At 51.8% G+C, this 25,514-nt stretch overlaps 1 protein-coding gene across 2 annotated transcripts; it reads right to left on the bottom strand.

Annotated features, from left to right (window-relative positions):
* Positions 1-629: 629 nt before the first annotated feature.
* On the bottom strand, positions 630-24,269 carry Itga5 (integrin subunit alpha 5). 2 transcript variants are annotated; one of them, XM_026398792.2, is made up of 30 exons: positions 23,821-24,269; positions 17,180-17,310; positions 14,667-14,779; positions 14,414-14,534; positions 14,159-14,220; positions 14,027-14,072; positions 13,667-13,792; positions 13,407-13,451; positions 13,243-13,286; positions 11,340-11,396; positions 11,113-11,165; positions 10,617-10,825; positions 10,135-10,326; positions 9,879-9,924; positions 8,977-9,078; positions 8,747-8,802; positions 8,460-8,614; positions 8,025-8,162; positions 7,825-7,892; positions 7,205-7,355; positions 7,030-7,122; positions 6,791-6,870; positions 6,594-6,674; positions 6,382-6,487; positions 5,847-5,999; positions 4,223-4,306; positions 4,003-4,116; positions 3,302-3,403; positions 2,644-2,766; positions 630-1,718 (listed from the first exon to the last, which is right to left on the bottom strand). In XM_026398792.2, the coding sequence occupies exons 1-30, from the start codon at positions 24,210-24,212 to the stop codon at positions 1,635-1,637; spliced, it is 3,327 nt and encodes a 1,108-aa protein (XP_026254577.2). In that variant the 5' UTR covers positions 24,213-24,269; the 3' UTR covers positions 630-1,634. The 2 variants fall into 2 exon arrangements, with proteins under 2 accessions (XP_026254577.2, XP_026254578.2); XM_026398793.2 differs by lacking the exon at positions 10,135-10,326.
* Between the last annotated feature and the right edge of the window lie 1,245 nt (positions 24,270-25,514).

The following is a 25,514-nucleotide window of genomic DNA, read 5'->3' as shown; positions in this document are numbered from 1 at the left end:
TGCTGCCCTCTGCTGGCAAAACTATGGTCTACTAAGACGTGGACATCTGCCTCCCACAACCCCAGTCCTCTCCCTCCTCCACAGCACATCAGAAGTGGTTTGATGAGAAAAGAGGAGCCTGAGAGGCTCCCCCACTGTGCCCGATTTCTCTTGAAGACCCCAATCCTATAATATATTGGGTAAGAATTCGAGTAGTCACAGTCTGACAAGGCTGGGTTTGACTTTGCTCTGTGTGACCTTGGGCAAGTTACATAAACTCTCTGGGCTTCAGTTTCTTTTTGTGTAAGTGTTAATAGCTTTCTTCCAATTTAGTTCTCTGGATTTCCCCTCCCATTTCATTACTGATTTAAGGGAAGATCAGGTGAGTCTTCTGCACTATCTCCCTCCACCTTCTACTTGGACCTGCCCCTTGCACTCTCCCCTAATCCTCAAACCCAAACCATTTCCTCCCTTCTCTCCTTCCATTGTCTCTTTCAACTAAGAGAAGTTCCCGGGGGCATACTCCCAGCTCTGTGGACAGAAGTCAAGAGACAGGGATCTCCTTCTTGCCAAGAGGTCTGGTTCCAGGATGGGTTTGGAAAGAGGGAGGTAGGAGGTCACAGATTGCAGTTCTGGTAGTGGGGGCAGTGGGTTGGGTTTATTGCACTTGCAACATAGTTTAAATAAGTCCGGGGTGTCAGGAGCTGAGGGGAGGAGAGGGGAGGGGAGGGGAGGGCTGGGTAGGGAGAGGAGGGGCAGCGTCAGTGCAGCTGGTGGGCAGAACCCAAATCTTGCAGGAGCCCAGCTCCCCTTTCTCTGGGGACTGACAGGGCCTGCATCTGGCCAGGCTGAGGTTCCAGATCTGTTGCCACCATGGCCTCTTCAGGGTCCTGGGCAATTCCTGACATCTCCCAAGTCAGGGTGAATTGGGCCTCTAGGCCCAGGTCTGGAGCAGACCCAACTGTAGTTCTGGATCTGCCTGGGTTAGGTTGCCAATGTCTGTGTCTGGGTTCCAGATCAACACCATGCCCCAGACTGGATCTGGCTCCGTGGAGTTCTGATTCCCCCCTGGAGCTGGGTTCTGGGCCAGCATGGACCTTTGGGATCTGTCCTGAGCTGGTCCTAGGGCACCTTCTACGGTTAGTGTTCCTTGTTGGCCCACCAGGGTGGGGGCTGTCACAGCTGCCAGGTCTCACTCCTCAGGTCCCAGATTTTTAGCTGGGGCTTCCTTGGCATCTCTGGCAAGACCGATGACATATCTTTGCAGGCTGAAGCTGGACAGGAAGTCCTGACGGCATGTCTGGCCCAATAACCACGACTGGATTCCCTAGTTATGGTTCCAAGTTGTTTTCAGGAAACTCCAAAATGCAAAGGCTGTGGAGAGGCTGGGCCTCTGTCCCTGGATCTGAGTTCCCCCATCCATGAGAGGGCATGTGTAAACAAGGGTCCTTCACAGTGCATGGGGTGGGGAGGGATCCCCAGCTTCTCATCCCCCTCCCCCGGCTCTGGCCCTTCAAGTATGTCTCTGGGCTAAGGAGAGGAGCTTCTCCCTGGCCCTCAGCACCTTCAGGAAGTGCCCAGTCCCCTCCCTGTCATCAGCAGACTGAGTGTGGGGGACTGGATCTTCAGGATCAGGAATCTGGGATCAGGAGGACTCAGGCATCAGAGGTGGCTGGAGGCTTGAGCTGAGCTTTTTCCATGGCTGTGCCATATGGGAGGGAGCGTTTGAAGAATCCAAGCTGATGAAGGGGAAAGGAGGTAGAGTTTAGGCCTACCATTTCTCCCCTGCTCTTATCTCAAGAGGAAATGAGAAAGAATCTCCCCATGCTGCAAAAGGGGCCTGTGAATTCAGGCTGAGACTACTCCCAGAGCTCCAATGGGCACAGAAGGGTCAAAATTGGTGATGTTTTAGCATGTGGGGAATATTCTGCTAATTCCTTAATAATGCCCCCAGTAAGGTGCTGGGGATACAGCTCAGTTGGTAGAGTGCTTGCCTTGTGTGCAGAAGAGCCTGGGTTCAATCGCTAACATCGCCCCCCAAAAAAGCCCCCAGTGAAGCTAGACATGGTGGCACATGCTTATAATCCCAGCTACCCAGGAGGCTGAGGCAGGAAGATCACAAGTTCAAGGGCAGCCTTGGTAATTTAGTGAGACCCAGTCTCAAAAATAAAAAATAATAGTGAAAAAAAAAAAAAAAAGGGCTGGGGATGTAGCTCGGTGGTAGAGTGCCCCTGGGTTCAGTCCTCAGTACTGCCCAGTTAAATTGGGAAGGGCAAACAGATTTGAACTCGAGTGCCAAGTATTACTGCTTACTAGTGGCTGCCCCTTGAGGAGTCTAGGCCACTGCTAGGATGTGATCAATTAATGATGGCTGCCCCGGATTTTAGGAGTAACAGCATGTGCCTGCCATCTGTGGCTTACATTGATTTTGCAAATATGGGGCAAACTAATCATCTTGAGATAAGAGAAATCTTTCTAAGCTAGGGGCTCTAGCGTGAATGGAGGGATCCTATAGGAAGGGACAGGATGGGATGCAAACTGCCAGGGCAGAGGTGGAGGCATATGACTAGAAAATTGATCTGGAGGTGGATGCTTGGGATTGTGCTGAGTCAAGGGCAGAGCCTGATGAGATGGTGGCCAAATCATGGGCAGGACATGGCTGACCTTGTAGAGGACGTAGATGAGCAGACCTAGGAGCAGGAGGCCGAAAAGGATTGCGAGGATAATAATCCACAGTGGGACGCCATTGTTGCCTTCTGCCTTGATCCACTGCACGGCTGTGGCCACCTGGGGAACAAGCCAGGTGATGTCACTGAGACCCAGAAATTCTTCCTACAGATACAGTTGGCCCTCACTGGATGTGAACTCACCTTCCACCTCTCATTTAGTGCTAACAGCTTTCTAAACTTAAAAGATGTAAGTTCCTAAAATGTATACTATTGTCTTTTACTTAAGGGCTTTCATATTCGAGGTTCCCTCCCCCTAGGATCTTCCTTTTCTACAGGGTTAGCCTGGTTAGTAACTTCACATCTCAGCTTGCACACCACTTCTTCCAGGAAGACCTCCCTGATCCTGCAAGACTAGGTTGAGGTGTTCATATGATGTGGTTTCATGAATACCCTGACACCTGTCACACTCTACTGTCACTGCCTACAAGGCTGTGAATTCCAGGAGCAAACGTACCATATGTATCCTGCTTACTACTGTATCTGGCACCTGTACAGTTCCTAGCACATAACAGATGTTCAGCAAATAGCTGTTAAAATAACAAGGACTCTGAGCCCTGTCTTTTTTTGGCCTCGACCTCTGGCTCTGGACTCACCTGAAGTTTCTTTTGGGGTAGTTGCTGGGGTAGGATTCGATAGGGCATTTTCAGGGCTTCAAACACAGCTTCACACTGCAGGCTGAATGATTGGTGCTCCTTCTGTGGGTGGGGAAAGGTGATCAGGGTAGCACCTCTTGGGATCTAGAGACATAAGGCTTCTTCTCTGGGGTCTGGCCCAGGCTGTGATCTTTCCCTATTTGGGACTAATTCTTTCCTGATATTTCTTATATGAGGTAATAAATGTGGAATTGAATAATTATAACTAAATAATGTATAATCAGATGACTGACTACCTGTTAAATAAAAAAAAGTATTTTTAAAAATCATTTACGTGGATTAACACCCAGGACAGCGTGGCTAACAATGTGTGCTCCATAAATGGCTGTGCTTACTATTCCTACATCTTCTTGCCTGATCCATTCTGCACTCATCTCCATCTTTCTGTTTTTCTATCACAACTTTGCACACTGGTCTCCTTTTCCAGCTCTCTCTTCTCTGAATGGGCCACAAGTGGTTGCTTCTGCTGTGGCCACAAGGTGGTGCCAAGGACACAGCCTGGTCTAGACAAGGGTGAGGGAGGAGGACTGGAGTACCAAGTCCATTCACCAAGGAGAGGAGGCTAGTGCTGTAGGAAAGGTTGGGGTCAATCTGGGTAGATCTGAGGGTCAGAGGTCAGGGCTGAGGTAAGGCTCCCTCACCTGCAGAAAGGTCTTGGCCCAGACTCGGAAATGCAGCTGTAGACTTCGGCTCTCTTGCCGGAGCAGTGGACCAACCTCACAGCGCAGCCTGAAACATTCAGCCTCTGGGCATTTCTGGGAAGGAAGAGGTGTGGATCTGGAATTCTGCCCTTCTGGTGGTTCTGACAGCCCAACAGGTATTCAGTACTCGGGCTTGGACCTTATTTCCAGTATCACTTACCAGGACCCGCGGCCCAGAGGAGGCAGGGCTCCTACCTGGAGCCTCTCTTCTCTGCAGGTGGTGTTGGGAACCCTCGGGATCCAACTGGAAGAAGAAAGAGACCCTTAGCTGCCTCTCTGCCTCATCACATCACAGCATTTAAGTCGGCCTGTGCCTGGTGCCAGGTGCAGCTTCAACCTGCTTATCTCTTTACCCATCCACCCAGCTAACCAACTCCCCTGTGCCAGGCACCAGGCAAGGGCAGTGTTGAAAAATGGAAATAAGTAAAACTTGGTTTTCGGAATTTACATGGAAGAGATGTATAAATCAGTCATCAGGTCCTTGTTGCTACCTGTTTGCAACGCTCACTCTTCCCTGTGTCCCAGGGGTAGGTTCGTTCTTGTCTTTCAGGCCTCTATTTAACTATTACCTCTCTAACAGCTTTCTCCCATGACTCAGTTTAGATAGTCTCATCTCCCCACAGCACATTAGCCCTGTACTTCCATTACTTTTAATACCTGTTAATTAATTTGTTTTGTACTAGGAATTGAACCCAGGGCACTTAAGCATTGAGCTACATCCCCAGAACTTATTTTTTAAATATTTTTTCAGTTGTTGATGGACCTTTATTTTATTTATTTATATGCATTACTGAGAATTGAACCCAGTGCCTTACACATGTGAGGCAAGTGCTCTACCACTGAGCCACAACCCCAGACCCTCCCCAGAACTTTTTTAATACTTTATTTTGAGACAGGGTCTCACTAAGTAGCTGAGGCTGGCCTCAAACTTGGGTTCCTTCTGCTTCAGCCTGCCAAGTCTCTGAGATTATAGGCATGTGCTACCACATCTACCTAATTTTTCTCTTTTCAGTATGTGTGTGTGTGTGTGTGTGGCACTGGGGATTAAGCCTAGAGGCATTCTACAACTGAGCTACATCCCAAGCACTTTTTTTTTTTTTTTTTTTTTTTTTGAGACAGGGTCCTGCTAAATTGCCCAGGCTTGGGATCCTCTGGCCTCAGCCTCCAGAGTAACTGGATTACAGGTGTGTGCCACTGTGCCTGGCTTAACTTTCCATTGTTTATCTGCCTCCACTAGAACACAAGCTCCATGGGGATCCTGTCAGTTTTGTTTACTGTAGGTTTTTTCTGAGCCTAATAGTGCTCAGTTTAGATACTCATTCAATTAAATGTTTGAGTAGGTACACTATAAAACAGGCACTGAGGCTCAGAGAAACAGGTCTGAAGACTTCCTGGAGGAGGCAGCACAAATCTTGGCCTTACAAGTGTGTCAAGAAGTAGGAAAGTGGGGCTGGGGTTGTGGCTCAGCGACAGAGCGCTCGCCTAGCACGTGCGAGGCCCTGGATTTGATCCTCAGCACCACATAAAAATAAATAAATAAAGGTATTGTTTCCAACTACAACTAAAAAATACATTAAAAAAAAAAAAGAGAAAGAAATAGGAAAGGATAGTTCAGGAAGAAAGATGCCTCCCAGGCCTTTGAGGTATCTGTGTGTTCTGACCCTTTCCCTCAGTCCCAGCTATAGGCACATTCTTGTTGCCTTTTCCAGATCCCAAAGACCTTTCCTAGCCCCTTAGCCCTGGACCTCTGAACCTGCCCCCAAGCCAGTGTCCAGGCCCTTTACCTCCAGGCCCTCAGGGTTAGGTGGGTATCTGCTGGTGCAGTTGCTAACTCCAGCGACCTTGGTCACGTAGAGGAACGGCTGACCTTCCTGGGCCTGGGGACAGCTGAGCTCCAGCACTCCCCGGCTGATGGTGCTGGGGCCCAGGTTGATGAGCTGAGGGGGGAGAGCACAGTTACCGTGAGAGGGATAGCAAAGCTTCTGCCTCACTTGAGACCTGGTCACCATGGCCCCAGTGTACCCTGTTGTAGGCTCCCATCTCAGGGGCCAAGGAGGGGCCAAGGGCAGAGATGAAAACCTCATCTTCCTCAGTCCACACTGGGGGGGCCACACTCCATCTCTCCTTTCTACTTAAGTCACTCAGCAGCCATCTAGCCTCTGGCGGCCTCTCTCCACCCACTGCAGTCACTCATTCTACCCTCCCGTCTTCCTCCCTCTGGTCCCAGCCACCGTCACTCATGCTAGCTCCTCCTTTCAGTCATTCACTCTGGCCCACCCTCCACCCCTCTCCCCTGGCCCGCCTACCAGCTCTCCTCACCTCATAGACATGGTGGACGGCAGGGCCCACGTCCCCCTCCTTCTGAGGCTGGTCTCGGGGATGCCAGTCACTTACTGGGAAGAACACAGCCTCAGGCTTGGAGACACTAAGGAGTAGGGTGGTTTAGAGGAGGGTGGAAGGGACCCCATGCGCATCCTTCCCTTTGAGTCTGTCACCCCTCCTAGTAGGTCCCCATTTGCCTGGATACTGACCCATTAAGGGAGACCTGGGCCTGAGCCTCAACAGAGAGCTGGAAGGAGACCACATCGCTCTGTGAGTTGTTGAGATTCTTGCTGTGGATGGAGGCAAGACAGGTGGTGCTGGAGCCCGGCCAGCGGGGATTCCCTGACCCCCAAGGGCTTGGCCTCCTGCACCAGCCTCCCTCCTCCCTGCCCAACCCACCCCCTACCTGAGGATCTGGAAGTCAAACTGGATGGTTTTCTTTGTGTCTTGTAGGTGAGGGACGGTGAACCGAAGGCCACCCCAGAGCTGTGGGACAGGGAGGACAAAGGGGCGGTTCCATAGTGCGTTCGTGTTGCTCCAATCCCAACCCTCTTTCCCCGTGCCTTGCTTATGTTCTGAACATGCTGGTCACTGTCCAGTGGTCCTCTCTCCCTCCTGCCCCTTCCTTTTCTGTCTCCAACTCACACTGGCTCCTGCCTTCATGGGGTTGCCTAGGTCGCACACCAGCAGGCGGCTCTGGTTCACAGTAGAGTAGTCACAGCTCAGGCTGGAGAAGTTCTGGAGGTGGGGGTGGGCACAGGTCAGGTTTGGGTGCTCCCCTGGTGTTCCCCCCAATCCCCGCTTGAGAATCCCCTCTCACCCCTGGGTGTCTGACAAGTCCTGAGTACTCAGCCTCTGGAGGCGCTGTGACCCGAAGCTCAGCCTCATAGGCACCTCCCTCACCCACATTCTGGGCGTGGAAAGTCAGGTTCAGGGCATTCTTGTCACCTAGGTACACGTGGTTCTGCTCCCTGGAGAGGGAACAAGGAGAAGAAACACTAGAATTAATTCTCAAACCAGGACAATGGGTAATAATAACAATAACAACAAAAATAAAGTAGTAATAGACACCATTAACTGAGTTCCGACTCTACAGTGGGCACTAGGTTTCATGCTTTATGTAATGATCACGTTTTCATCTCCAAAAACTCAGAGAGGGGCTGGGGGTATAATTCAGTGACAGATTCCTTGCCTATTGTGCGAGGGCCTGGGTTTGATCCCTAGTAATGTACGTGCATTCACACACACACACACACACACACACACCCAAACCAAAAAGTCAGAGGAATAAATGCTGTTATTCTCACTATACAAATGAAGCAGTTGAAGCTCAGAGAAGTTCAGTACCTTCTCAAGATCTACTTTTCCTATGTCCCTATTCTACTTTTCCAGGTGGTAAGACATCTGGAACACCCTAGCTCATTGTCAGCCCCCACATACCCAAATACTTCCAGCTGTAGGTCAGGCACACAGATGTTGTCTTCTCCACAGTCCAGCAAGATCTGAGCCTGGAGAGCAGGACACCCTTAAGATGGGGAGTTTCTACTGTTCCTGGGCTACAGGCTCCCCACTCCCCAGGGCCTTAGCCCCTTGTGCCCAGGCCTCTGTCCTCCTAGGCCCCCTCCCTTCCTGGTCCTCACCTTATCTTCTATCCGGCTCTTGCTCTGATAATGTAGGACGGGCCGGAGGCCATGGCTGTCCACGGGGGCTTGAGGGTCCAAGGAGAAGTTGAGGGCGATGTGAATGGGGGAGAGTTTATCTCGGAATTCTGACTCATTCTGGGGCCGGGGAGAAAGTTCTCAGGGTCAGGGGGTATCCAGGGACTTGGCAGCCTGGCTTCTTAGCCTCTTATTCCCCACTCAGGGACCCAAGTCTGACTGTTCTCACTATTTCAGAGTCCCTGGCAGCCCGGTTCTCAGCTCCTCAAACAGAGAGGCCTCCCTTCCTCAGCCAGACCCCCTCCCCACGAGCCCCAAGCCCTTCGAGGAACTTTCCCAATGTCTTCCTCCAGAAGAGGCCTCCGTTCCATGTGGTACCCCTCCCTGACCAGTCCACACCCACCCCCAGGGCCATACCCTGAGGTAGATCTTCATCTCTCTGCAGTCCTCCCGGGCCCCATTCTGGATGAGCAGTATCTGGGTCAGTGTCGCCTGTCTGGAGGCCAGGAAGAGTGCCCGCCGTACCCCTCCCTTCTGCTTCTGCCAGTCCAGCTGGAGTTCCACCGCAAAGCCTGTACCCCGGGGACTAATAACTTATGGGGATCTACCTCTCCCTCCTGGTCCACTCAGAGAGAAAGGAGGTACCCGGTCTCCAGCCCCGACATCCCAGCCTAGGGCCTGAGAGACCCAGGCAGTCTTCTCACCAATGGAGTTGGGGACATGTTTTCCAGAAGCATTGAGGCAGAAGCTAAGGTTGATACTGGAGAAAGACCAAGGAGAAAGCTGGTGAACACACTGGTACAGGCATCCTCTCTGCTCCCACCTCTGGGCAGACCCTGGGTAGAACACCCCCACCGTCCCCTTCCTAAGTCAGATTGGTCTCCCATCCTAGGTCCCAGGCACAGATCTCTGCAACCTCCTAGACCCAGCTCACCAGGCTACAGGGTTCCCTTCCAAGCTGCAGCTGCGTTCTTCTGGGTTGAACATGGCGGGGAAGATGGTGAGGGAGGCACTGGCAGACACGATGGGGCGACCCCTGCAAGGGTGGGTATGGGACAAATAGAATTAAGGCTCCTTTGAAACCTGTGCCCAAGCCCCAGAATGCTAGTTTCCCCTAGAGTGATTTTCCTTTCTATTTTGGTGATACTGGGGATTGAACCCAGGAGTCTCTACGATTGGGCTACATTTCCAGCCCTTTTTTGTGGGAGGAGGTACTGGGGACACTGAACCATATCCCTAGCCCCCTTTTTTATTTTTTCCTAATTTTGAGACAAGGTCTTACTAAGTTGCTTAGGGCCTCACTAAATTGCTGAGGCTGACCTGGAACTTGTGACTTTCCTGCCTCAGCCTATCAGCTTGCTGGGATTACGGTAATGAGCCACCCCACTGGGCTTCTCCAACTCTTTAAAAATTGTTTTAAGGTGCTCTGATTGAACCCAGGGGCTCTATACCACTGAGCTACATCCCCAGTCCTTTTTGTTTTGAGACAGGGTCTCACTAAGCTGCTGAGGGTCTCACTAAATTGCAGAGGCTTGCCTGAACTTGCAATCTTCAAGTCCTCTTGCCTTAGCCTACCAAGTTGCTGGAAATCAAAGGTACCAGTCCTTTTTATTTTCCATTTTGAGACAGGGTATTGCTAAGTTGCTGAGGCTGGCCTGGAACTTGTGATTCTCCTGCCTCAGCCTCTTGAGTCACTGGGATTATAGGCCTGCACCACTGCACCTGGTCTATAATTTTCATAATTTAGCTCTAAGGAGAAATTTTCATAATTTAGCTCTAAGGAGAAACTCCCAGTTCCCAGGTTACCAGGCTGCTGTCCCCCCTTAGAGTTCGTACCTGTATACAACAGCCTTGTCCACACCAAAGGACCCCACAATCAGATCTGCAAAAAGCCAAGAAACCACCCCTTATAGCAATCCCCAAATCAGGATCTTTTCTTGCTAACCACCGCTAGTGTCATTGCCCCGAGGCTGAGTGGGGGAACAGCGCCATCTTGTGGCAGCATCCCACAACTGCACCTGGAAGCTTAGGAAGAGAAGTTGGTAGGGGTTTGTGACCAGGGAATTGGGAAGGGGCCTCAGGTAAAACTCACCAGGGTATCCGTTGCCATCCAGGTCTCGGCCTCCTCGAAGAGCAAAGCCAAAGAAGTTTGGGGCATGGCCAGTTGCCCACAGGGGCTGCAGAACCTGGGAAGGCTTAGAGCCCAGTCCCCCTGGGCCCCCAGGGAATACAAAAACTACCCCCTGCTGGGTTTCCCCACCAAAGGGAGCCCCAATGGCCACATCTGCAAGACACACAACATAAATCAGTCAGCAGGCCAGGAATCCAGGGGTCCAAATTTCTACCAATAGACCTCAGTACCCAGTATCCTATTTTTTCTTATCTGTCAACCCCTATAGTCCATCCCTACTCCTCCATCAAACCTCAAGTTCCAGACATTGGAATTAAAGTCTGCACCCCTCCTTGGAAAATCACAGGGCATTTGGTGTCTTAGCTGAAGGACACCTTTCCAATTAACCCCTCCTAACTGAGGCCCCCAACTCGTCCTTAGTGCTCTGAAACCATTTTACTTACCATTGTAGCCATCCTGGTCCAGGTCCCCCAAGGGGGTCAAGGAGCTGCCAAATCTGCCAAATTCATCATGGCCAGTGAGGGTAATGGTGGGTGTGGGCTCTATGCCAGCCAGGTGCTGCAGGTATACATACACTCTGCCCACCTCCTGAGGCCGCCCATCAGCTGTCCGCTCCATGAGTAGGGGTGCCCCCACTAGTAGGTCATCCAGCCTGGGGAAGAGAAGATCCAGGCATCCTGATACCCTGTCTTGCCACTCCCCTCCCATTCTAGTGCCAGAAATCCAGACATCCTGGGTCCCCAGGCTCTTTCCTAACCACCAGGAGACCTGAGGTCTCCAGTTTTAGCTCTCAGCTCTGTCCATGTTCCTGAGCAAGGGGAACACAACCATGAGTGAGAGAAAAAGCCCTGGAAAAACACTGCTTGCAGTCCATCCCAGCCCCACTCTTCCCTCCAGGATCTAGTCAGGGCACCATGGCGTGCCCTTCCCACTACTCACCCATCTCCATTGACGTCAGTGGCAGCCACCGCATAGCCAAAGTAGGAGGCCATCTGGGGGAGGGGCAGGATAAAGGGGCAGCATGAGATCAGAATGTGGGGTCAATAACCAGGATTAAGGGACAGTCCAGAGGCTGCCAGGAGGCAGGGAGTTTGATGTTATTGGGTCAGGGTTGAGGCCTGGCTGGCAGTGAGACAAGCCAGTGTGGGGGTGGGGAGTGTCCTTACCTGTTCCCCTGAGAAGTTGTAGAGAGATCGGATATCTGATCCATTAAGGATGGTGACCTGGGGGTGAAGGGATAGGCCCATTATTCCTGAACCTCTCACAATTGAAGGACAAACGGGTACAGGGTGCCTGAAAGCAGGCATTCCTCAGACATACACTAATGGCCCCTAACTCCTTCATGAGCTTTGCCCTCCCATTTCCAACTCTATGCCAGGTGGCTCTGCCTGTGGGCGCTTACCAACTACTGACAGATTTCACATTTTTCTGTCTGTGGTCCTTCTCTACCACTAGAATAGTGAGTAGCACATCAGTGGGGACAGGAGCTTAGTTTTGTTCTTTGCTTTTGCCCCAGAACCAAAAATAGTGCTTGGCGAGTAGTAGACTATTGTAACTATGACTGAATGCACACTGGGGCCTCAAACCCAAGATGTTTAAAACCTAAGTCATCTCTCATCCTCTAGCTCCCCCCAAACACACTCATGCTTCTCCTATATTCCCCTTAGTAACTGGCCTTCCCAGTCTCTTGGATCCTGCTCTTCTCTACTCTTGCTGCAGTGACTCAGGCGTGTGCCTTCCTCCCAAAATGCTGGACAGCCAGTCTCCTGGCCTCCTGCTCCCACTTTCATCCCCAGTGCAGTAGGACTGGCTGACTGCCCTAGAGTGAGTTGAAGATGGTCACTGTATCTACTGCCCACTCTCAGCTTCTTGCCTGGTTCACCAAGGCACTGGAGAATCTGGTCCTAACTTACCTGTTTGTTTGTTTTCTCCTCAATCTTTCCTTATTCTCCTCCTCCTCAATCAGCCCATGAAATTGCTAAACTATCTTGACATTTTTCTTTTTCCTTTTTTTCCTGTCCCCTTCATGCTCCTTCCAAAGATGTCCTCTCATCTCATCTCTGCTGAATCTCCACCCCATCTCTAGAATGAAATTATTATTTGCTCTTTACTGTTATATCACCTTGACTGGTTTTCTGAAATTTATCGTTAGTGCAGAAAGTATGTTGACTTTGGAAAAAGATAGACCCGTTGTGTGTGTGTGGTACTGGGGATTGAATCCAGGGGTGCTCTAACTCAGAGCCACATGTCCAGTCATTTTTATTTTCTTTGAGACAGGTTCTTAATAAGTTGCCAAGACCAATCTCAAACTTGCAATCCTCCTGCCTCAGCCTCCAGAGTAGCTAGGATTACAGGCATGCACCACTGTGTCCAGCTAGACCTGGTTTTAAATTTCTTTCCAGCCACTCATTAGCTGGGTGAGCTTAAGCAATTTACTTGATTTCTTAGAACTCCAGTTTTGTCATGTGTAAAATGTGAATGATAACATCTACAGCATAGACTTGTTGTGAAGAACAGCATCAAGAATGGACAGTGTCTGCTGCATTGAGGGGCTCCACCCCAGAAGAGAATTATGTGTGTCTTATCTCATGTACTTGATTAGAAGCATCTTATGAGATGGGGTGTGATGTCTTCTTCATTTTCTTGTCTCTTCCCTCCCCTCAATACAGGCTGTTCACTGAATGACGGCCTATGGCATTCTTATCTGTACAGGCACTTGTCCTGGTCTAATAATAACAGCTGCCCGTTGTACCCTGCCTAACAATTCACTAAGTACTTTCACATGCGTTATCTCATTTCACCCATATAAGAGCCTTGTGAGGTCAGAACTATTATTATCCCATTATACAGAGAAGAATGAGGCTTAGAGAGGTTAAGCAGGGAGCAGGATGTGAATAAAAACAGAATAATTTATCCAGAGTAAGTGCCAGAACTTGAACCCAGGTCTGACTCTAAAGCCTGTGGTGTTCTGGCCCACTTTTTGAGCCCTTGCAAACTGCTGAGCATGGTTCTTTGTGCTTAGCCAGCACGGGGGGGGGGGGGGGGGGGGGGGGGAAGGCCGGGTCTTACGTAGCCATAGGTGAGGTTCCCTTTGGGCACACCAGCGACAAAGTCTGTGAAGAGAAGGCAGAGTTGTGGGCTGAGGCAGGGGAAGGGGAGGAGCAGATGGTGAATGTTAGAATTCCGGGGCCCCTATTTCCCCCCACCTTGGCCCATCCTGGGGACACACTGACCTTCTGTGTCATCACCACTGAATTCACCCACAGCCACAGAGTATCCTGGGGAACAGGGTGGGTGAATGTTAGCATTTATGCTTTGGGACTCCTCTGCCCTGACCCACCCTTAATCCCTTCCCCTCCCCTGCTGGGCCTTCATGGACAAGTACAGCAGAGGGGCTGGTGGTGCCTGAGTGGGAGAAGGGAAGCAAGGGTGTAGGGGAGGACAGGGCCCTTGAGTGCTTCCCCTGCCATCCCCTCCCCACCTGCTCACTCACCCAGGTAACTGTCATCATAGATGGAGCTGGCCTGTCGTGTCTGCAGCTGCCCCTGAACCAGGTTGATCAGGTACTCTGGGTAATAGGACTCCGCAATCTGCTGCTGAGTGGCAGACAGGATCTGGCCTGGGGAAGGGTGGTGTGGAGGGGATGGATGGAGGGCAGGTGGCTGAGGGGACTGTGGAGGCTGGCCAGGTAGGATTCCATGTGTGGATCTCGGAAGGGAAGTGTGTAGAGGGTGATGGAAAAAGGAGGACTGGCAGGGGCGAGGAGACAGAGGCAGGGAGGACTAGAGACTCTGGCTGGAGTGGGGATAGGACCAGCGCCAGGGGCCTCGAATGGACTAGAGAAAGGACTTACCTTGCCAGAAATAGCTCCCTGGTCCACCCAGGACCACACGGCCGGTCTGTGGGGGAGGGAGGTGAGTCCAACATCTGATCCTGACCTCGGGGTCCACTGCCCACCACCCCTAACTCCAGCGCACCCTCTCACCTTGGTGAACTCGGCACTGAAGCCCCCTTGGCAGTAACCCTGCCCTGCTGCCCAGCTGAAATCTGTGAGGGGAGATGGCAATGAGAGCAAGCCCCATACAGATGGGAAGGAGAGGGGAGGGAGCCAGGGGAAGGGCCTCAGGCTGGGTCAAGGTGCACAGGCTGAGTTGGGGGGCTGTGGGGAGTCAGCCCTGAGCACAGGAGAAATTCTCATGGAGATGGCGGAGTTGGCACACAGGTCTTCCCTCACCCCTACCTGAGCGGCAGGGTGCATACTCCAGAATGCGGGTGAAGTTATCCGTGGAGAGGTAGCAGGTGCCCACAGGGTCACTCAGTGGCTCCTTCTCTGTGCGCCAGCTGTACAGTGGAGCACATGCCTGCGAGGACCAGGAGGAGGGGGCTTTAGGTTTAGTCCAGTAAGGGCCTTCCTCCCTCCCTCCCTCCAGGCCTGGCCTTACTCCACCACCACCTCTCCCCCAGCTGTCACACCAGGTCCTCTGGCCCCTCACCAAGATGGAGGAGCCATGGGCTCGAACGGTCGCTCCGAACCACTGCAAGGACTTATATTCCACAGGCTCCTCTCCCTCTGTACTGGACAGTGAGGACTCCAGCATCCGGGAGCCTTGGGGAGGTGAGAAAGGGAAGTCTTGCTGGGTCTTGAGCTATTGAGCTCCAGGGCAGCCCCTGCCCTCAGCTGGGGATGCCCAGCACTTTCAAGCCCTGAGCTCCAGTGACTTACTGGGAGAGGGTAAGCGGAGAAGAATCTTTAGCTTATGTTGTGTGCAGACTCAGCCCTCTTCCACACACACATACACACACACACACACACACACACACACACACACACACACACCTCACACAGGGGTTTCTAGAGTTGCCTCCCCAGGATCCCCCAGCTTCCTCCCCCAGCTGAGACAGGATACTTGCAGTGGGCTGGGGCAGGAAGGTGATAGGGAGACTGGCTTTCCCCAAACCCAGGGTGTAAGTACAGCTGCACTTCTTGGTCTGTACCTGGGCCTATGTCTCTAACAGGATCCTCCTCACAATCTTTCTTGACATTCCTCTAAACCCAATCTCTGCTCTCTATATGACCACCTTTCTTATTCTTTTTTTTTTTTTTTTGGCACCGGGATTGAACTCAGAGGCACTTGACCACTGATCCAATCCTCAGCCCTATTTTGTATTTTATTTAGAGACAGGGTCCCACTGAGTTGCTTAGCTCCTTGCTTTTGATGAGGCTGGCTTTGAACTCGTGATTCTCCTGCCTCAGCCTCCTGAGTTGCAGGGATTACTATTGTGCCCAGCCTTTCTTATTCTTCTGATTTTTATCATGTAGACTTTTTTGGGGGTATTGGAGATTGAATTCACTGAGCTATATCCCCAGCCCTTTATATTTTTTTATTCTGAGACAGGGCTTCACTAAGTTGCCTAGGTTGTCCTCCAATTTGGGATCCTCCTGCCTCAATCTTCAGAGTAGCTGGGATTACAGGGGTGTAGTACCATGCCTGGTTTCTTTTAGGCTTTTAAAAATCAATCTGTTGGGGCTGGAGCTGTAACTCAGCATAGAGTACTTGCCTCGTACACATGAGGCACTGAGCTTGATTCCCAGCACCACATCTGAATAATAAAATAAAATAAAGGTCCATCAACAATTAAAAAATAAAAATTTTTTAAAAAATCAGTCTGTTTAGGGACTGGTGGTATAGCTTAGTGGCAGCACACGTGCCTAGCATGCACAAAGATTTGGGTTCCATACCAGCATTGCAAAAAACAAAACAACACAACAGGAACAAAACAGTCTTGTTTCATGATTCTTAACTCCACTGTTTCCAACTTTTTTTTAAAATATTTTTTTAGTTGTCAATAGACCTTTATTTTATTTATTTATATGTGGTGCTGAGAAACAAACCTGTGCCTCACACATGCCGGGCAAGTGCTCCATCACTGAACTACAACCCCAGCCCTGTCTCCAACTTTTCAAGTTTGCTTTTTTTTTTTCCTTTTAGTGGTACTGGGGGTTGAATCCAGGGGTAGTCTATCACTGAGCTACAGCCCCAGCTCTTTTTATTTAAAAAAAATATTTATTTTTTAATTGTACACAATACCTTTACTCTGTTTATATTTATTTTTATGTGGTTCTGAGGATCGAACCCAGAGCTCACACGTGCTAGGTGAGAGCTCTACCGCTGAGCCACAACCCCATCTTATTTTTTGAGACAGAGTTTCACCTGCACTTGGCCTCCTCCCCATCCTTTTTTTTTTTTTTTTTGCAGAGCCGGGTTCACATTTAGGGCCTCACATATACAAGGAGAGTCTTTTACTGCTATATGTTCTCTTCCTTTCCCCTCACCGAAGTCTATCTCTGGAGATAGCCTGCTGCAGTTCATATCCTTGCTGCACCATTTACTAGCTGTATGACCTTGGACAAGTGATTTAAACTGTCTCCTCACTTGTACAATGGGGACAATAATACTTCATACAGTTGTTGGGAGGATTAAGTGAGTTAATATTATGTGAGTGGTCACAACAGTGCCTGGTACAGAGCAAGTGCTCTGAGTATTAGCTGTCAGTCTGTGGCTGCCTTCCATCCACCTCTGGGCCTCAGGACTTTGAGCAACGTGAGGGCAGTGGCTGAATCATCTTCCAATTCTGCAGCAGGAGCACAGTGCCTGGCATGCACTATCACTTAGTCAATGCTTAGTTAAAGGAACTGAATAGTGTGTGAGACTCTCCCTGTCTTTGTCTGTGTTATAGCCCTGGCTTCTCGGAGTTGTGGGTGATTCAGTGGAAATGAGAGCCACATGTTTCTGAATCATGCCCGCCCTCCCTGGGCTGGGCTGGGAACGTGGAGCGAGTGCCATGGGGAGCCACTGCTTGGAGCTGGAGCACCAGAGCTGCCGCTGGGAGGGCGTGGCCTCAAAGCCCGGCAGGCTGCGCCCCTGGCTCCAGGCCCCACCCAGGCCCCGCCCCCAGCTGCAGTCTCACCCCTCCTTCAATCTCTCCCTGAACTGCACCAGCCTACCTTTGCTGTCAAATTCGATTGGGGTGCACTGTGCAGGGCTGGCAGCCCAAGGACAGAAGTAGACGGCACCACCCTGCAGCACTCCAGGCTGGCTGGTGTTGGCCTTGGGTGCTCCCACCAGCACACTGACCCTGGGGAGGGGAAAGGAAAGGCAGTTTAGGTTGGCTCCTAGGTCGCGATCTGTCTCTGAAGGCAGGAAGGACCCAGGCCTCCGGGCCAGGGATGGCTGGGGGTGGGGTAGATGCCCCCTGGGTTGTATTTATATCTCAGAAGATGCCACAGATGCCAGAGGCATAGGCTGGAGTCAGGCGGTCCCCATGTGCTGCTGTCACTAACCCAACCCCTCCCCTCCTCCCACCACTCTCTCTCCTACCTTCCCCTATTAATAAAGAAAGGAAGAACCAGAGTCAATTATAGGAAGGGGAAGGGGGGCCAAAGGGCCTAGACCCCAGTTTCTCTATCATCTCTATCTGCCTGCCAAGATTAGATGCACAGCCCAGCTGAAGGAAGAGCTCCGTGGTAGAGCGCATGCTCAGCATAGATTCTGGGTTGGATCCCCAGGACCAGGGGGAAAAAAAAAGGTACATAATAATCAAATGCAACAAGTGGCCTCCAATTGAAAATTGAATCAAAAGAAAAAAAATTTTAAAGGGACAAATTAGATGCACAGTCCTGGAACCCCAGACTCCTGTGGAGCCTGAGTCCTCTCACCTAGACTGTACTCCTTGTCACTAGCCAGATTGCTTCCCTGGGCCAAGACCCAGGCGTCCAGCTGCCCAGCCTTGGGGCGTGTAGGAGGAAAATGTGAGTCCTGGAAATCAGGCAGTAGAAGCAGAGAGAGGAACTGGAGGATGGTGAGACAGATTGTTCCCCTGAGCCTGGGTCTGCCCTCCCCCTGGAGCCTGCACTGGACAGCACCTTCCTGGCTAGGTTTCTGTCTCAGCCCTTGAACCCTTTTCACATACCAGCCCCACAGGACTGAATTCAAATTCAGCTCAACTGCAAGCCGTGTTCTCCACATGGTGGCTCAGTTCTCCCCAGAGAAGTTGGTCCCTGATAGGGGTCCTATGTCATGGGCTGTTCATAGTTAATGTCCCAGACAATCTTCCTGCCTTCAGCTCTACCTCTGCCATCCCCAGGTCCCTTGCCTCCAAGGCTTCCATACAGCTCTCCTGGCTTTCTCTTCTAGGGTCTTCTGTGGGGACTTCATCCCATAGCCTGGGCAACTTGTCTGGGCTCCTGGGCATCCCCACAAGCCTTGGTCCCTGCTGTTCTCTTATATGTGCCTCTGGCAACTCTTCAGTCTCTGCATCCTTTTGTCCCTCGTGCTGGCTCTCTTGGTTTAGGTTGTGGTGTCTCTCTCTTTTGGTTTCCGTCCCCATTCATCTTTCAACACTCTCAATAGCCATTCCTCCCTGGACTGGAGGATCTTCCTCAGCCTTTTCAGTAGGAAAGCAGGCCCAAGAGGGGGATTGGGCAGAGGTCACAAAGGCTGGGGGTGTCTTCCAGGAGGACCAGCTATATTGAATAGGGGAGGGCTGAGGTCCAAAAGGAATACTAGATGGGAACACAGGGAGAGCAGGCCCGAGGGGACTAAAATGTGTGTGGGAAGGGGTCTATGAGGGTCTATGAGGGTCAGAAGATGAAAATGGAGGAGAGGGAAGGCAGGGTCCAGAGGAATGGGAGAGGGGAGGCCAAAGAGAGAGAGTTCCTGAAGTTATGGGGAGTGGAGAGGGGAGGTTCCAGCTTTGGTTACCCTGGGGACAGGAAATGTTTACTGCCTGTAGCTTCCTGTCCTCACTTCTCCGTTTGTCTCCCACCCGCTGGGCCCCACCCCTCTCACTCAGACATTACATTCAGTTGGGGGTGGGAGCTGGCCACTCCAAAGGCACAGGAACCTGGTCAGTTGCAAGGCGAGGCTGGGGATCCTGAGAGGTTGTGTCGCCTCAGGGTTGGGAAAGGCGCTGCCTCAGAGAACTTGGTCACAGCCCTTAGGCTCCAGAAATCAGAAAGGGTCACCAACTGGAAACAGACCACTGGACGGTCCAGGAGTTGAGGTCAGACCCTAGCTCAGCATGGGCCTGGGTAACACCAACACTGTGTCCTTCTTTCTCTGGGTTACTGCAGAAGTCTCACGAAGACAGGGACCCTGTTCCCACTCCCAATTTCTCTCTAACAGCCACTTTTCCTGGGGAAGAGCTGAGCCTAAGTCTCCTGGGATGGCTTGAGGAGGAAGCTTGGAGATTAACAGGATTGGAAGGTGACAGACAGGCTTTACAAAGCTTGTGAAGCCCACAAGCCCTGACTACATGAAGGTTCAGGACACCTGTGTGCAGGCATAAGACACAGATCCTGACCTGCCATGCTGCCCATGGCCTGTACTTGAAGACTTGGCTGCTCTGCCATCCCTGGTCAATTCAACACCCACTCCCCTTCCCCCATGCTAAGTGAGATACCTAGAGCCTGGGATGCCATGTAAGTGAGTTTGTCCTTATTCCCCTTCTCCTGGTTCCTGCTTCCTAAATCCCATACAAGCTGGGTCCTCTTAAGGATTCAAGAAGGTAACAATGGAGAGTCCTTGGGCCGTTTTCAATATTTAGAAAGCCTGACGGGAAATCATGCATTTACTGATAAGGCAGCCCAAGTTAATTAAAACTTCTAGTGTATTTGTTTTTGGCTAGAATTGTATCAGCTCCTGTGGGGAGATGATATCGCATGCTGGTCAGAAGTTCTGATTGGCAACTGTAGATGTTGGTTAATAAAAAGTGAGAAAACCCATTAATTATTCCTTACGGAATGCAGTTTGGCCGATAAACTTCCAAAATTGAGTCCAAGGGATGAAATAATTGCCATAATTTATTTCAAAGCCCAGAACCCTGAGATTCTAGATTTAGTCCTTGGAGACACAGACTGTCACAACAGACACTGCAGAAGCACCCACTGGTTTTGACTGGTGTAGATGCCCACAGAGGTGCTGCAAAGGGAGGCCAGCTTGGTTCTGATGCTCCGTAAGTTCCAAAGCTGCTGACCTAGGCCTGTGTCCTCTTTGAAAGAGGGGGTAAACTAAGTCACAGAGAAGTTAAATAATATGTCCAGGGTCACTCAGAATTCTTCCTAGCATAAGAATCAGAAACTAGGAATCCTGGTTTCTAGGCCAGAGTCCTGGTCCACACCAGAGCCAATTTATCCCCTCTTCTCCTCCTCTCTCCTTCTCCACTATCTCCATAGCAGGCTTCTGATTAACCAGTTCCCGTTCAATACTCAGTTACTGTTTCACTCTGATGGCCTGACAAGGTCAGGTGGCGAGCAGCAAGTGGATCGGGGCCCAGTTCCTATAGGTCCTGTGGGCCCAGCACTGACCAGACCAGAGGGGGACACCTATTCCGAAACTTCAAATATATGCCTGGGATTCACAAGGAGTTTGCCTGGTTGGCTGGGGGGAAGAGCTGCCTCGGGCTGCTTAGCTCAACTTGCTGAGCTCAGACTGTCTACCTCTCAAGTGTCCTGGGCCAAGTAGCGTCCCTCTAAAGTTTTAGATTCTCTTCCCATAAAGTGATGGGTTGCCCTTGAGTGGTCCCTAAACTAACTTCTAGTTCTAAATTTCTAGGACTCCTGACAATTCAGTTTTTATATATATCAAACGCGGCGATAATGCTTTCTCTACTCCACACGAGGGTTTTTGTAACAATCCAATGGAGAAATCGATATGAAAGTGCTACAGGAATGTGAAGGACTTTTATTACTATCATGGTTACAAGCAAGTACTAAAAGCAGGTAATGGAGGAAAACATAAACAAAGAACAAGCCGGTGGCCAGGGAGAAGAAAACCATAACAGAAATCAGCTACCCAAAAAACTCATGCCTCCCATGTACTGATCACTCTGTAGACCAGGTGTCTCATATATTTTGTCTCTTTTAGTTCTTAGAATAAGTTAGGCATCTGATGTTTATGGGAAAATCAGGCTCCAAAGGTTTACAGAACTTGGCTCTACATGACAGTTCTTTTTTTTCCCCCTTTGGTACTGTGGATTGAACCCAAGGGGCACTTTACCACTGAACTATATAGCTCCAGCCCTTTTTATTTTTTATTTTGAGGCAGGGTCTTGCTAAATTGCTGAAGGTCTTATTTGGTTGCCCAGGCTGGCCTTGAATTTGAGATCCTCCTGCCTCAACCTCTTTGGTAGCTGGCATTATGGGTGTGTTCCATGATGCCTGGGTACACATGACAGTTCTTTTTGTGTGTGTGTGGTGATGGAGGTACCAGGGATTGAACTCAAGGGCATCAACCACTAAGCCACATCCTCAGCCCTATTTTGTATTTTATTTAGAGACAGGGTCTCACTGAGTTGCATAGTACCTCACTATTGCTGAGGCTGGCTTTGAACTCACAATCCTCCTACCTCAGGACTGCCCACCTTCCAGCTGCTGGGATTACAGGCATGTGCACATGGCAGTTCTTTAACTGGGAAGTGGTAGGGACTCACACCCAGGACTGCCTGACTTCACATTTTGCTCCTACCTGCCATGCAACCTCTGAGATGCTCTCCCTGTCCTCTGATGCTATTTTACTGTACTGCATGAAAGGTGATGCAGAAGAGAGACCAAGAACACTCAGGTCCTTCCACTCTGGCTGTGGTCCTAAATGAGGGGCTATGTTGTCCCAAGGGAAGGGGAGGAGGTCAAAGGCCCAGCTGTGGTGGGAGGAAAGTCACAGAGGAGGCAGAATGTTACAAATGCTACTCTAAGAGGGTATTACACAGAGAAAAAGAGAGGGGAAGGAGTGTAAGCTGGACACCTGGGTTCTCTTGGGAGGGGAGATGAGCAGAGGGGAGGTGAAGGGAGAATGCTGGGCCCTGTTTTAGAAGAGGGCTTCAGGGACTGTAAGATCAGGGCCAGGGGCCAGACAGACAGCTAGGGGACCAGGAGTGTGTGAAATCCAGATGTTTTAGAAGAATGTTTTAAAAGAGAAATGACACTCTTGCATTGGGGTGGGGAGGGCAGGGGAAGGTTAAAAACCCTGATCAGTGAAGAAGACCCCATTCCCTCCCTCACACCCTCCTCTATTCCATTAGGATTGTGGTAAGAAGTTTGAGGGGGCCTTGGGGAGGCAAGGCCTGGCAGAGGTTCCAGGCCAGGGTGATGCAATGGGGTTTGGGCAAGGGGCCAGGGAGGTGGGGTGGGGACCTTGAAAAGCCCAGATCTAACAGCTGGGGCCTAAAATCTTTTTTTTTTTTTCCCCCAGCCCAAGTCCCCCAGACAAAGGAGATGTTTGCTTCCCTCCCCAATTGAATTAGCTAGATTAGCCCCTTTTCTCCAAAAATTAAAGAAAGTGAGTAGAACTCAGGTAATGGTATCATGTGCAAAAACAGTTCACCTCTGATAGAGGTCCTATCACACCCTAGATCCTGGGGAATGAGAGGGGTGGTGAGCAGTGGGAAACTCAGAGCTCAGGAGGAGAAACAGACTGATTACTCCAGTCATAGTGGAGGATCAGGCATCTGGGGGTCCCTGGCCCAGTCAGGAGCAGTCACTTTCCTCTCCTCCCAGACCCCCAGTGCAAAAAGAAAATCCTTGTTCTAATGTGACTTTGGCTCTAACTGTGGTTTTTCCAAGCCTGTGGACACCCCATTTTCCAGGCACTCAGGGTCCGGGTCTGCTTGTCACCCTGGGGAATTGGTAATAAGAATCCTTTTTTGAGAACTTCAGGGTCTTTGAGTCCTTGCTTCTGGACCTTTTGGCCAGCGCGAGCCGGCATCTACCCAGCTTCCTACCCTAGTCCCAGAAGTTTTGGTCTCAGTTCAGCTTCAGCCACAAGCTACAGGAAATCAGCTTTTCTCTTCCTCCCAAGAGCTAAAGGAAGAGGGAAACCGCCCACCCCCCTTCACGCGCGCACACACACCCCTCCCGTGCACCCGCCCTTGACTGAGCCCGCCCCCAGCCCCAGCGCCCCCAGTGCCACGGTCCCGGGACTCTCCCCAGGTTCTTGGAAACCCCGGGTCTAAATAGAGATTGCGGGTGGAAGGCGGTGCAGAAGACTGTGGAGAAAGGGGAGGGAGCCGCCATCCCCTTCCCAGGTCTTTCCCAAGTCTGAGTGAGGGGGAGGGATGAAGCTGGCCCCCATTTAACCTTCCGACCCCCTCCGCCTCTGTCTCCACTCTTACTACACAGAGCTCATCCAGCTTCTACCTTTTTCTTTCTGCACAATGCCCCACGAATCCCGAGGTTAGCCAGTGCCCCCCAAAGCCCTTCCTGGCCTCCGCGCCCCCTTTCCGCCCCCCGGTCCCCGTGCAACCCACAGATCTCAGCCCAAGACCCTCAGCTCCTCATTCATGTGCTCTCCTGTCTCCTGGCCTCGGGACTCCTGCTCAGACTCCTCCGGCTTCTAGCTTCGTGTCCTCTCCCCACCCGACACATGTCTCGCCACTGATCTCTCCCACACTCCAGGCCCCCCTGCACGCCCGCCACGGTTCCCTCCCTGCTCCAGCGCGGGCCCCCAACTCTAGCGTGGGCCCCCAACTCCAGCCCAGGTCCTTCCAAACTCCGCCCTCAAACTCAAGCTCGGGTCCCCTCCAGACCCCAGCCGCGTCCCCAGTCTCCAGGCGGCCCCAACCCCCATCCCGCCGCCCACCCTCGTCACTCACCCGTCTGTTCCTGGCCGGTAAAACTCTACTGAGAAGCCGAAGTAGGAGCCCGGGGGCCCAGAGAGCACTGCTGGGGCCTCTGCGTCTAAGTTGAAGCCCCCGACCCTGGGTGGCGGCGGCAGCAGCAGCAGCAGCAGCAGCGGCGGGAGCAAGGGCGGCAGCAGCGGCGGCAGCTGGGCTCGGCGCCGGGGACCCCAGCGCAGTCTCGCCGCGTGGAGTGGGGACCCTGGCGTCCGGCTCCCCATAGCGCCAGCTCTTCCCTGTCCTGGGGCCACCGACCCGGAGCCGCTTCCTAAACCTCCCAGAGGCGAATGACTCAACGCGGGGAGGAGTTTGCCAAACTCCCGGCTGAGCCCTCCCCCCGCCGGCCGAGGGGGCTGGCGGGGGGGCATTCCTGGGTCCTCCGGACGCCTAGCCCGCGCCCCCCACCCCAAAGGGGCGTGGGGGGGCCGCACCTCTCCACCCCCTCTCCCCAGCCCCAGCTGGAGGCCGGGTGTCTGGCGGGGTCAGACTGGGCGGGCTCGCGCTCTCCCCCTCCCCTCGCGTCCCCTCCTTCCTCCTCCTCCTTTCCAGATGTACAACGTAAACGCTCGGAAAAGGAGTCGGAAAAAGGGAGCGGAGAATTTCCTAATGAGGAAAGGAATCACCTCTGGAGGGCGGAGGGAGCCTGTGTCTGGTGTGTGGGGTCTCCCTCGCTTCTTCAGGGAGAACACTTTGGGGGTCTAAAGAGATAGGAGATTCCTCTGGCGTCTGGCCAACTGGGATTCCCCCTTGTCTTCCGGGGCCACCGGGTGCCTGGGTTCCGGCCAGCTGGATTGGGGACTCGGCAGTCGAGGTACAGAGCGCTCCCAGTGAGCCTGAAAGTGGCTCCTGAGTTCCGCTGCCACTCCCCTCCCCCTCCAAGCTGCTAGAATTGAAACCCCACGAGTCTGGGGTCATTCACCAGCAGGATTCCGCCTCAGGTCTCCCACCTGGTTGTAGGGAATGGAAACCTCTGGGAAGCCCCTTCCTTGGATCTGGCAGTTGACGAAACTTGGAAGTGGTTGGCCCCTCAGTACCTTGATCAGACTGGCCTGATTCCTACAGGGCCTGGGGAATTATGGAAGGTGATGGTGGTGTTGAGGGGTGTCTTACAGAGGGGCCCAACCTTCAGTTTCTATTGACTCGAAACTTTGGGAGCTGGAATCCAGACCCCTTATGCCCAGCTCCCTTGTGGAAGTACAGGAAGGGTCTGTCCTACAGGAAGTCAGTGACCCCCTGCCCATCCCTTCCCCCAGCTCTGGCACTGTGTGATGAGATCACCTTTCAGGACTCTAGTCTTTATCTTAGTCTGGGGGAGGGGGATCAAGGAGCCTAGATTCTCTCCTAACCCCTTCTCCTTTTCAGTCCCTTTCCTGTCTTTTTCCTCCAGAGTCTTCTTCCAGGATAATACGCCCCCAAAGTCAAACCCTGATCATTGTCTTTCTCTGTTTTCTGCCAGATTCTAACCTGGGGGGCTCAGAATAAAAGTGCCCACAGTCAACAGTTTTCTTCCTGCCACAACTCTTCCCTTCACTGTTCCTCTACTTCCTGTCCCAAATCACCCAGCTAGTTTTTCAAAAGCCTTCTCCAGAGCTGCTGCAGCCCCAGGGAGAGGCCTTCTGATCCCACCATGGGTTGATGCTAGCCCCCATCCTACCCACATCTGTGTCCTG

Source organism: Urocitellus parryii, chromosome 5, assembly GCF_045843805.1.
Source record: "Urocitellus parryii isolate mUroPar1 chromosome 5, mUroPar1.hap1, whole genome shotgun sequence".
NCBI lineage: Eukaryota > Metazoa > Chordata > Mammalia > Rodentia > Sciuridae > Urocitellus > Urocitellus parryii.
This window is presented reverse-complemented; position numbering and strand designations above follow the sequence as displayed.

Bases quoted from the DNA above. Each gene is read 5' to 3' on its own strand.
- Itga5 (XM_026398792.2), bottom strand. From the start codon at position 24,212: ATGCCCCCCCGCCAGCCCCCTCGGCCGGCGGGGGGAGGGCTCAGCCGG. The intron at 13,793-14,026 runs GTAAGTCCTTTC...ACCCTTCCCCAG, and splicing joins AGGGAGCTATTTCTGGCAAG to GCCAGATCCTGTCTGCCACT. The intron at 6,871-7,029 runs GTGAGTTGGAGA...CCTGTCCCACAG, and splicing joins CCATGAAGGCAGGAGCCAGT to CTCTGGGGTGGCCTTCGGTT.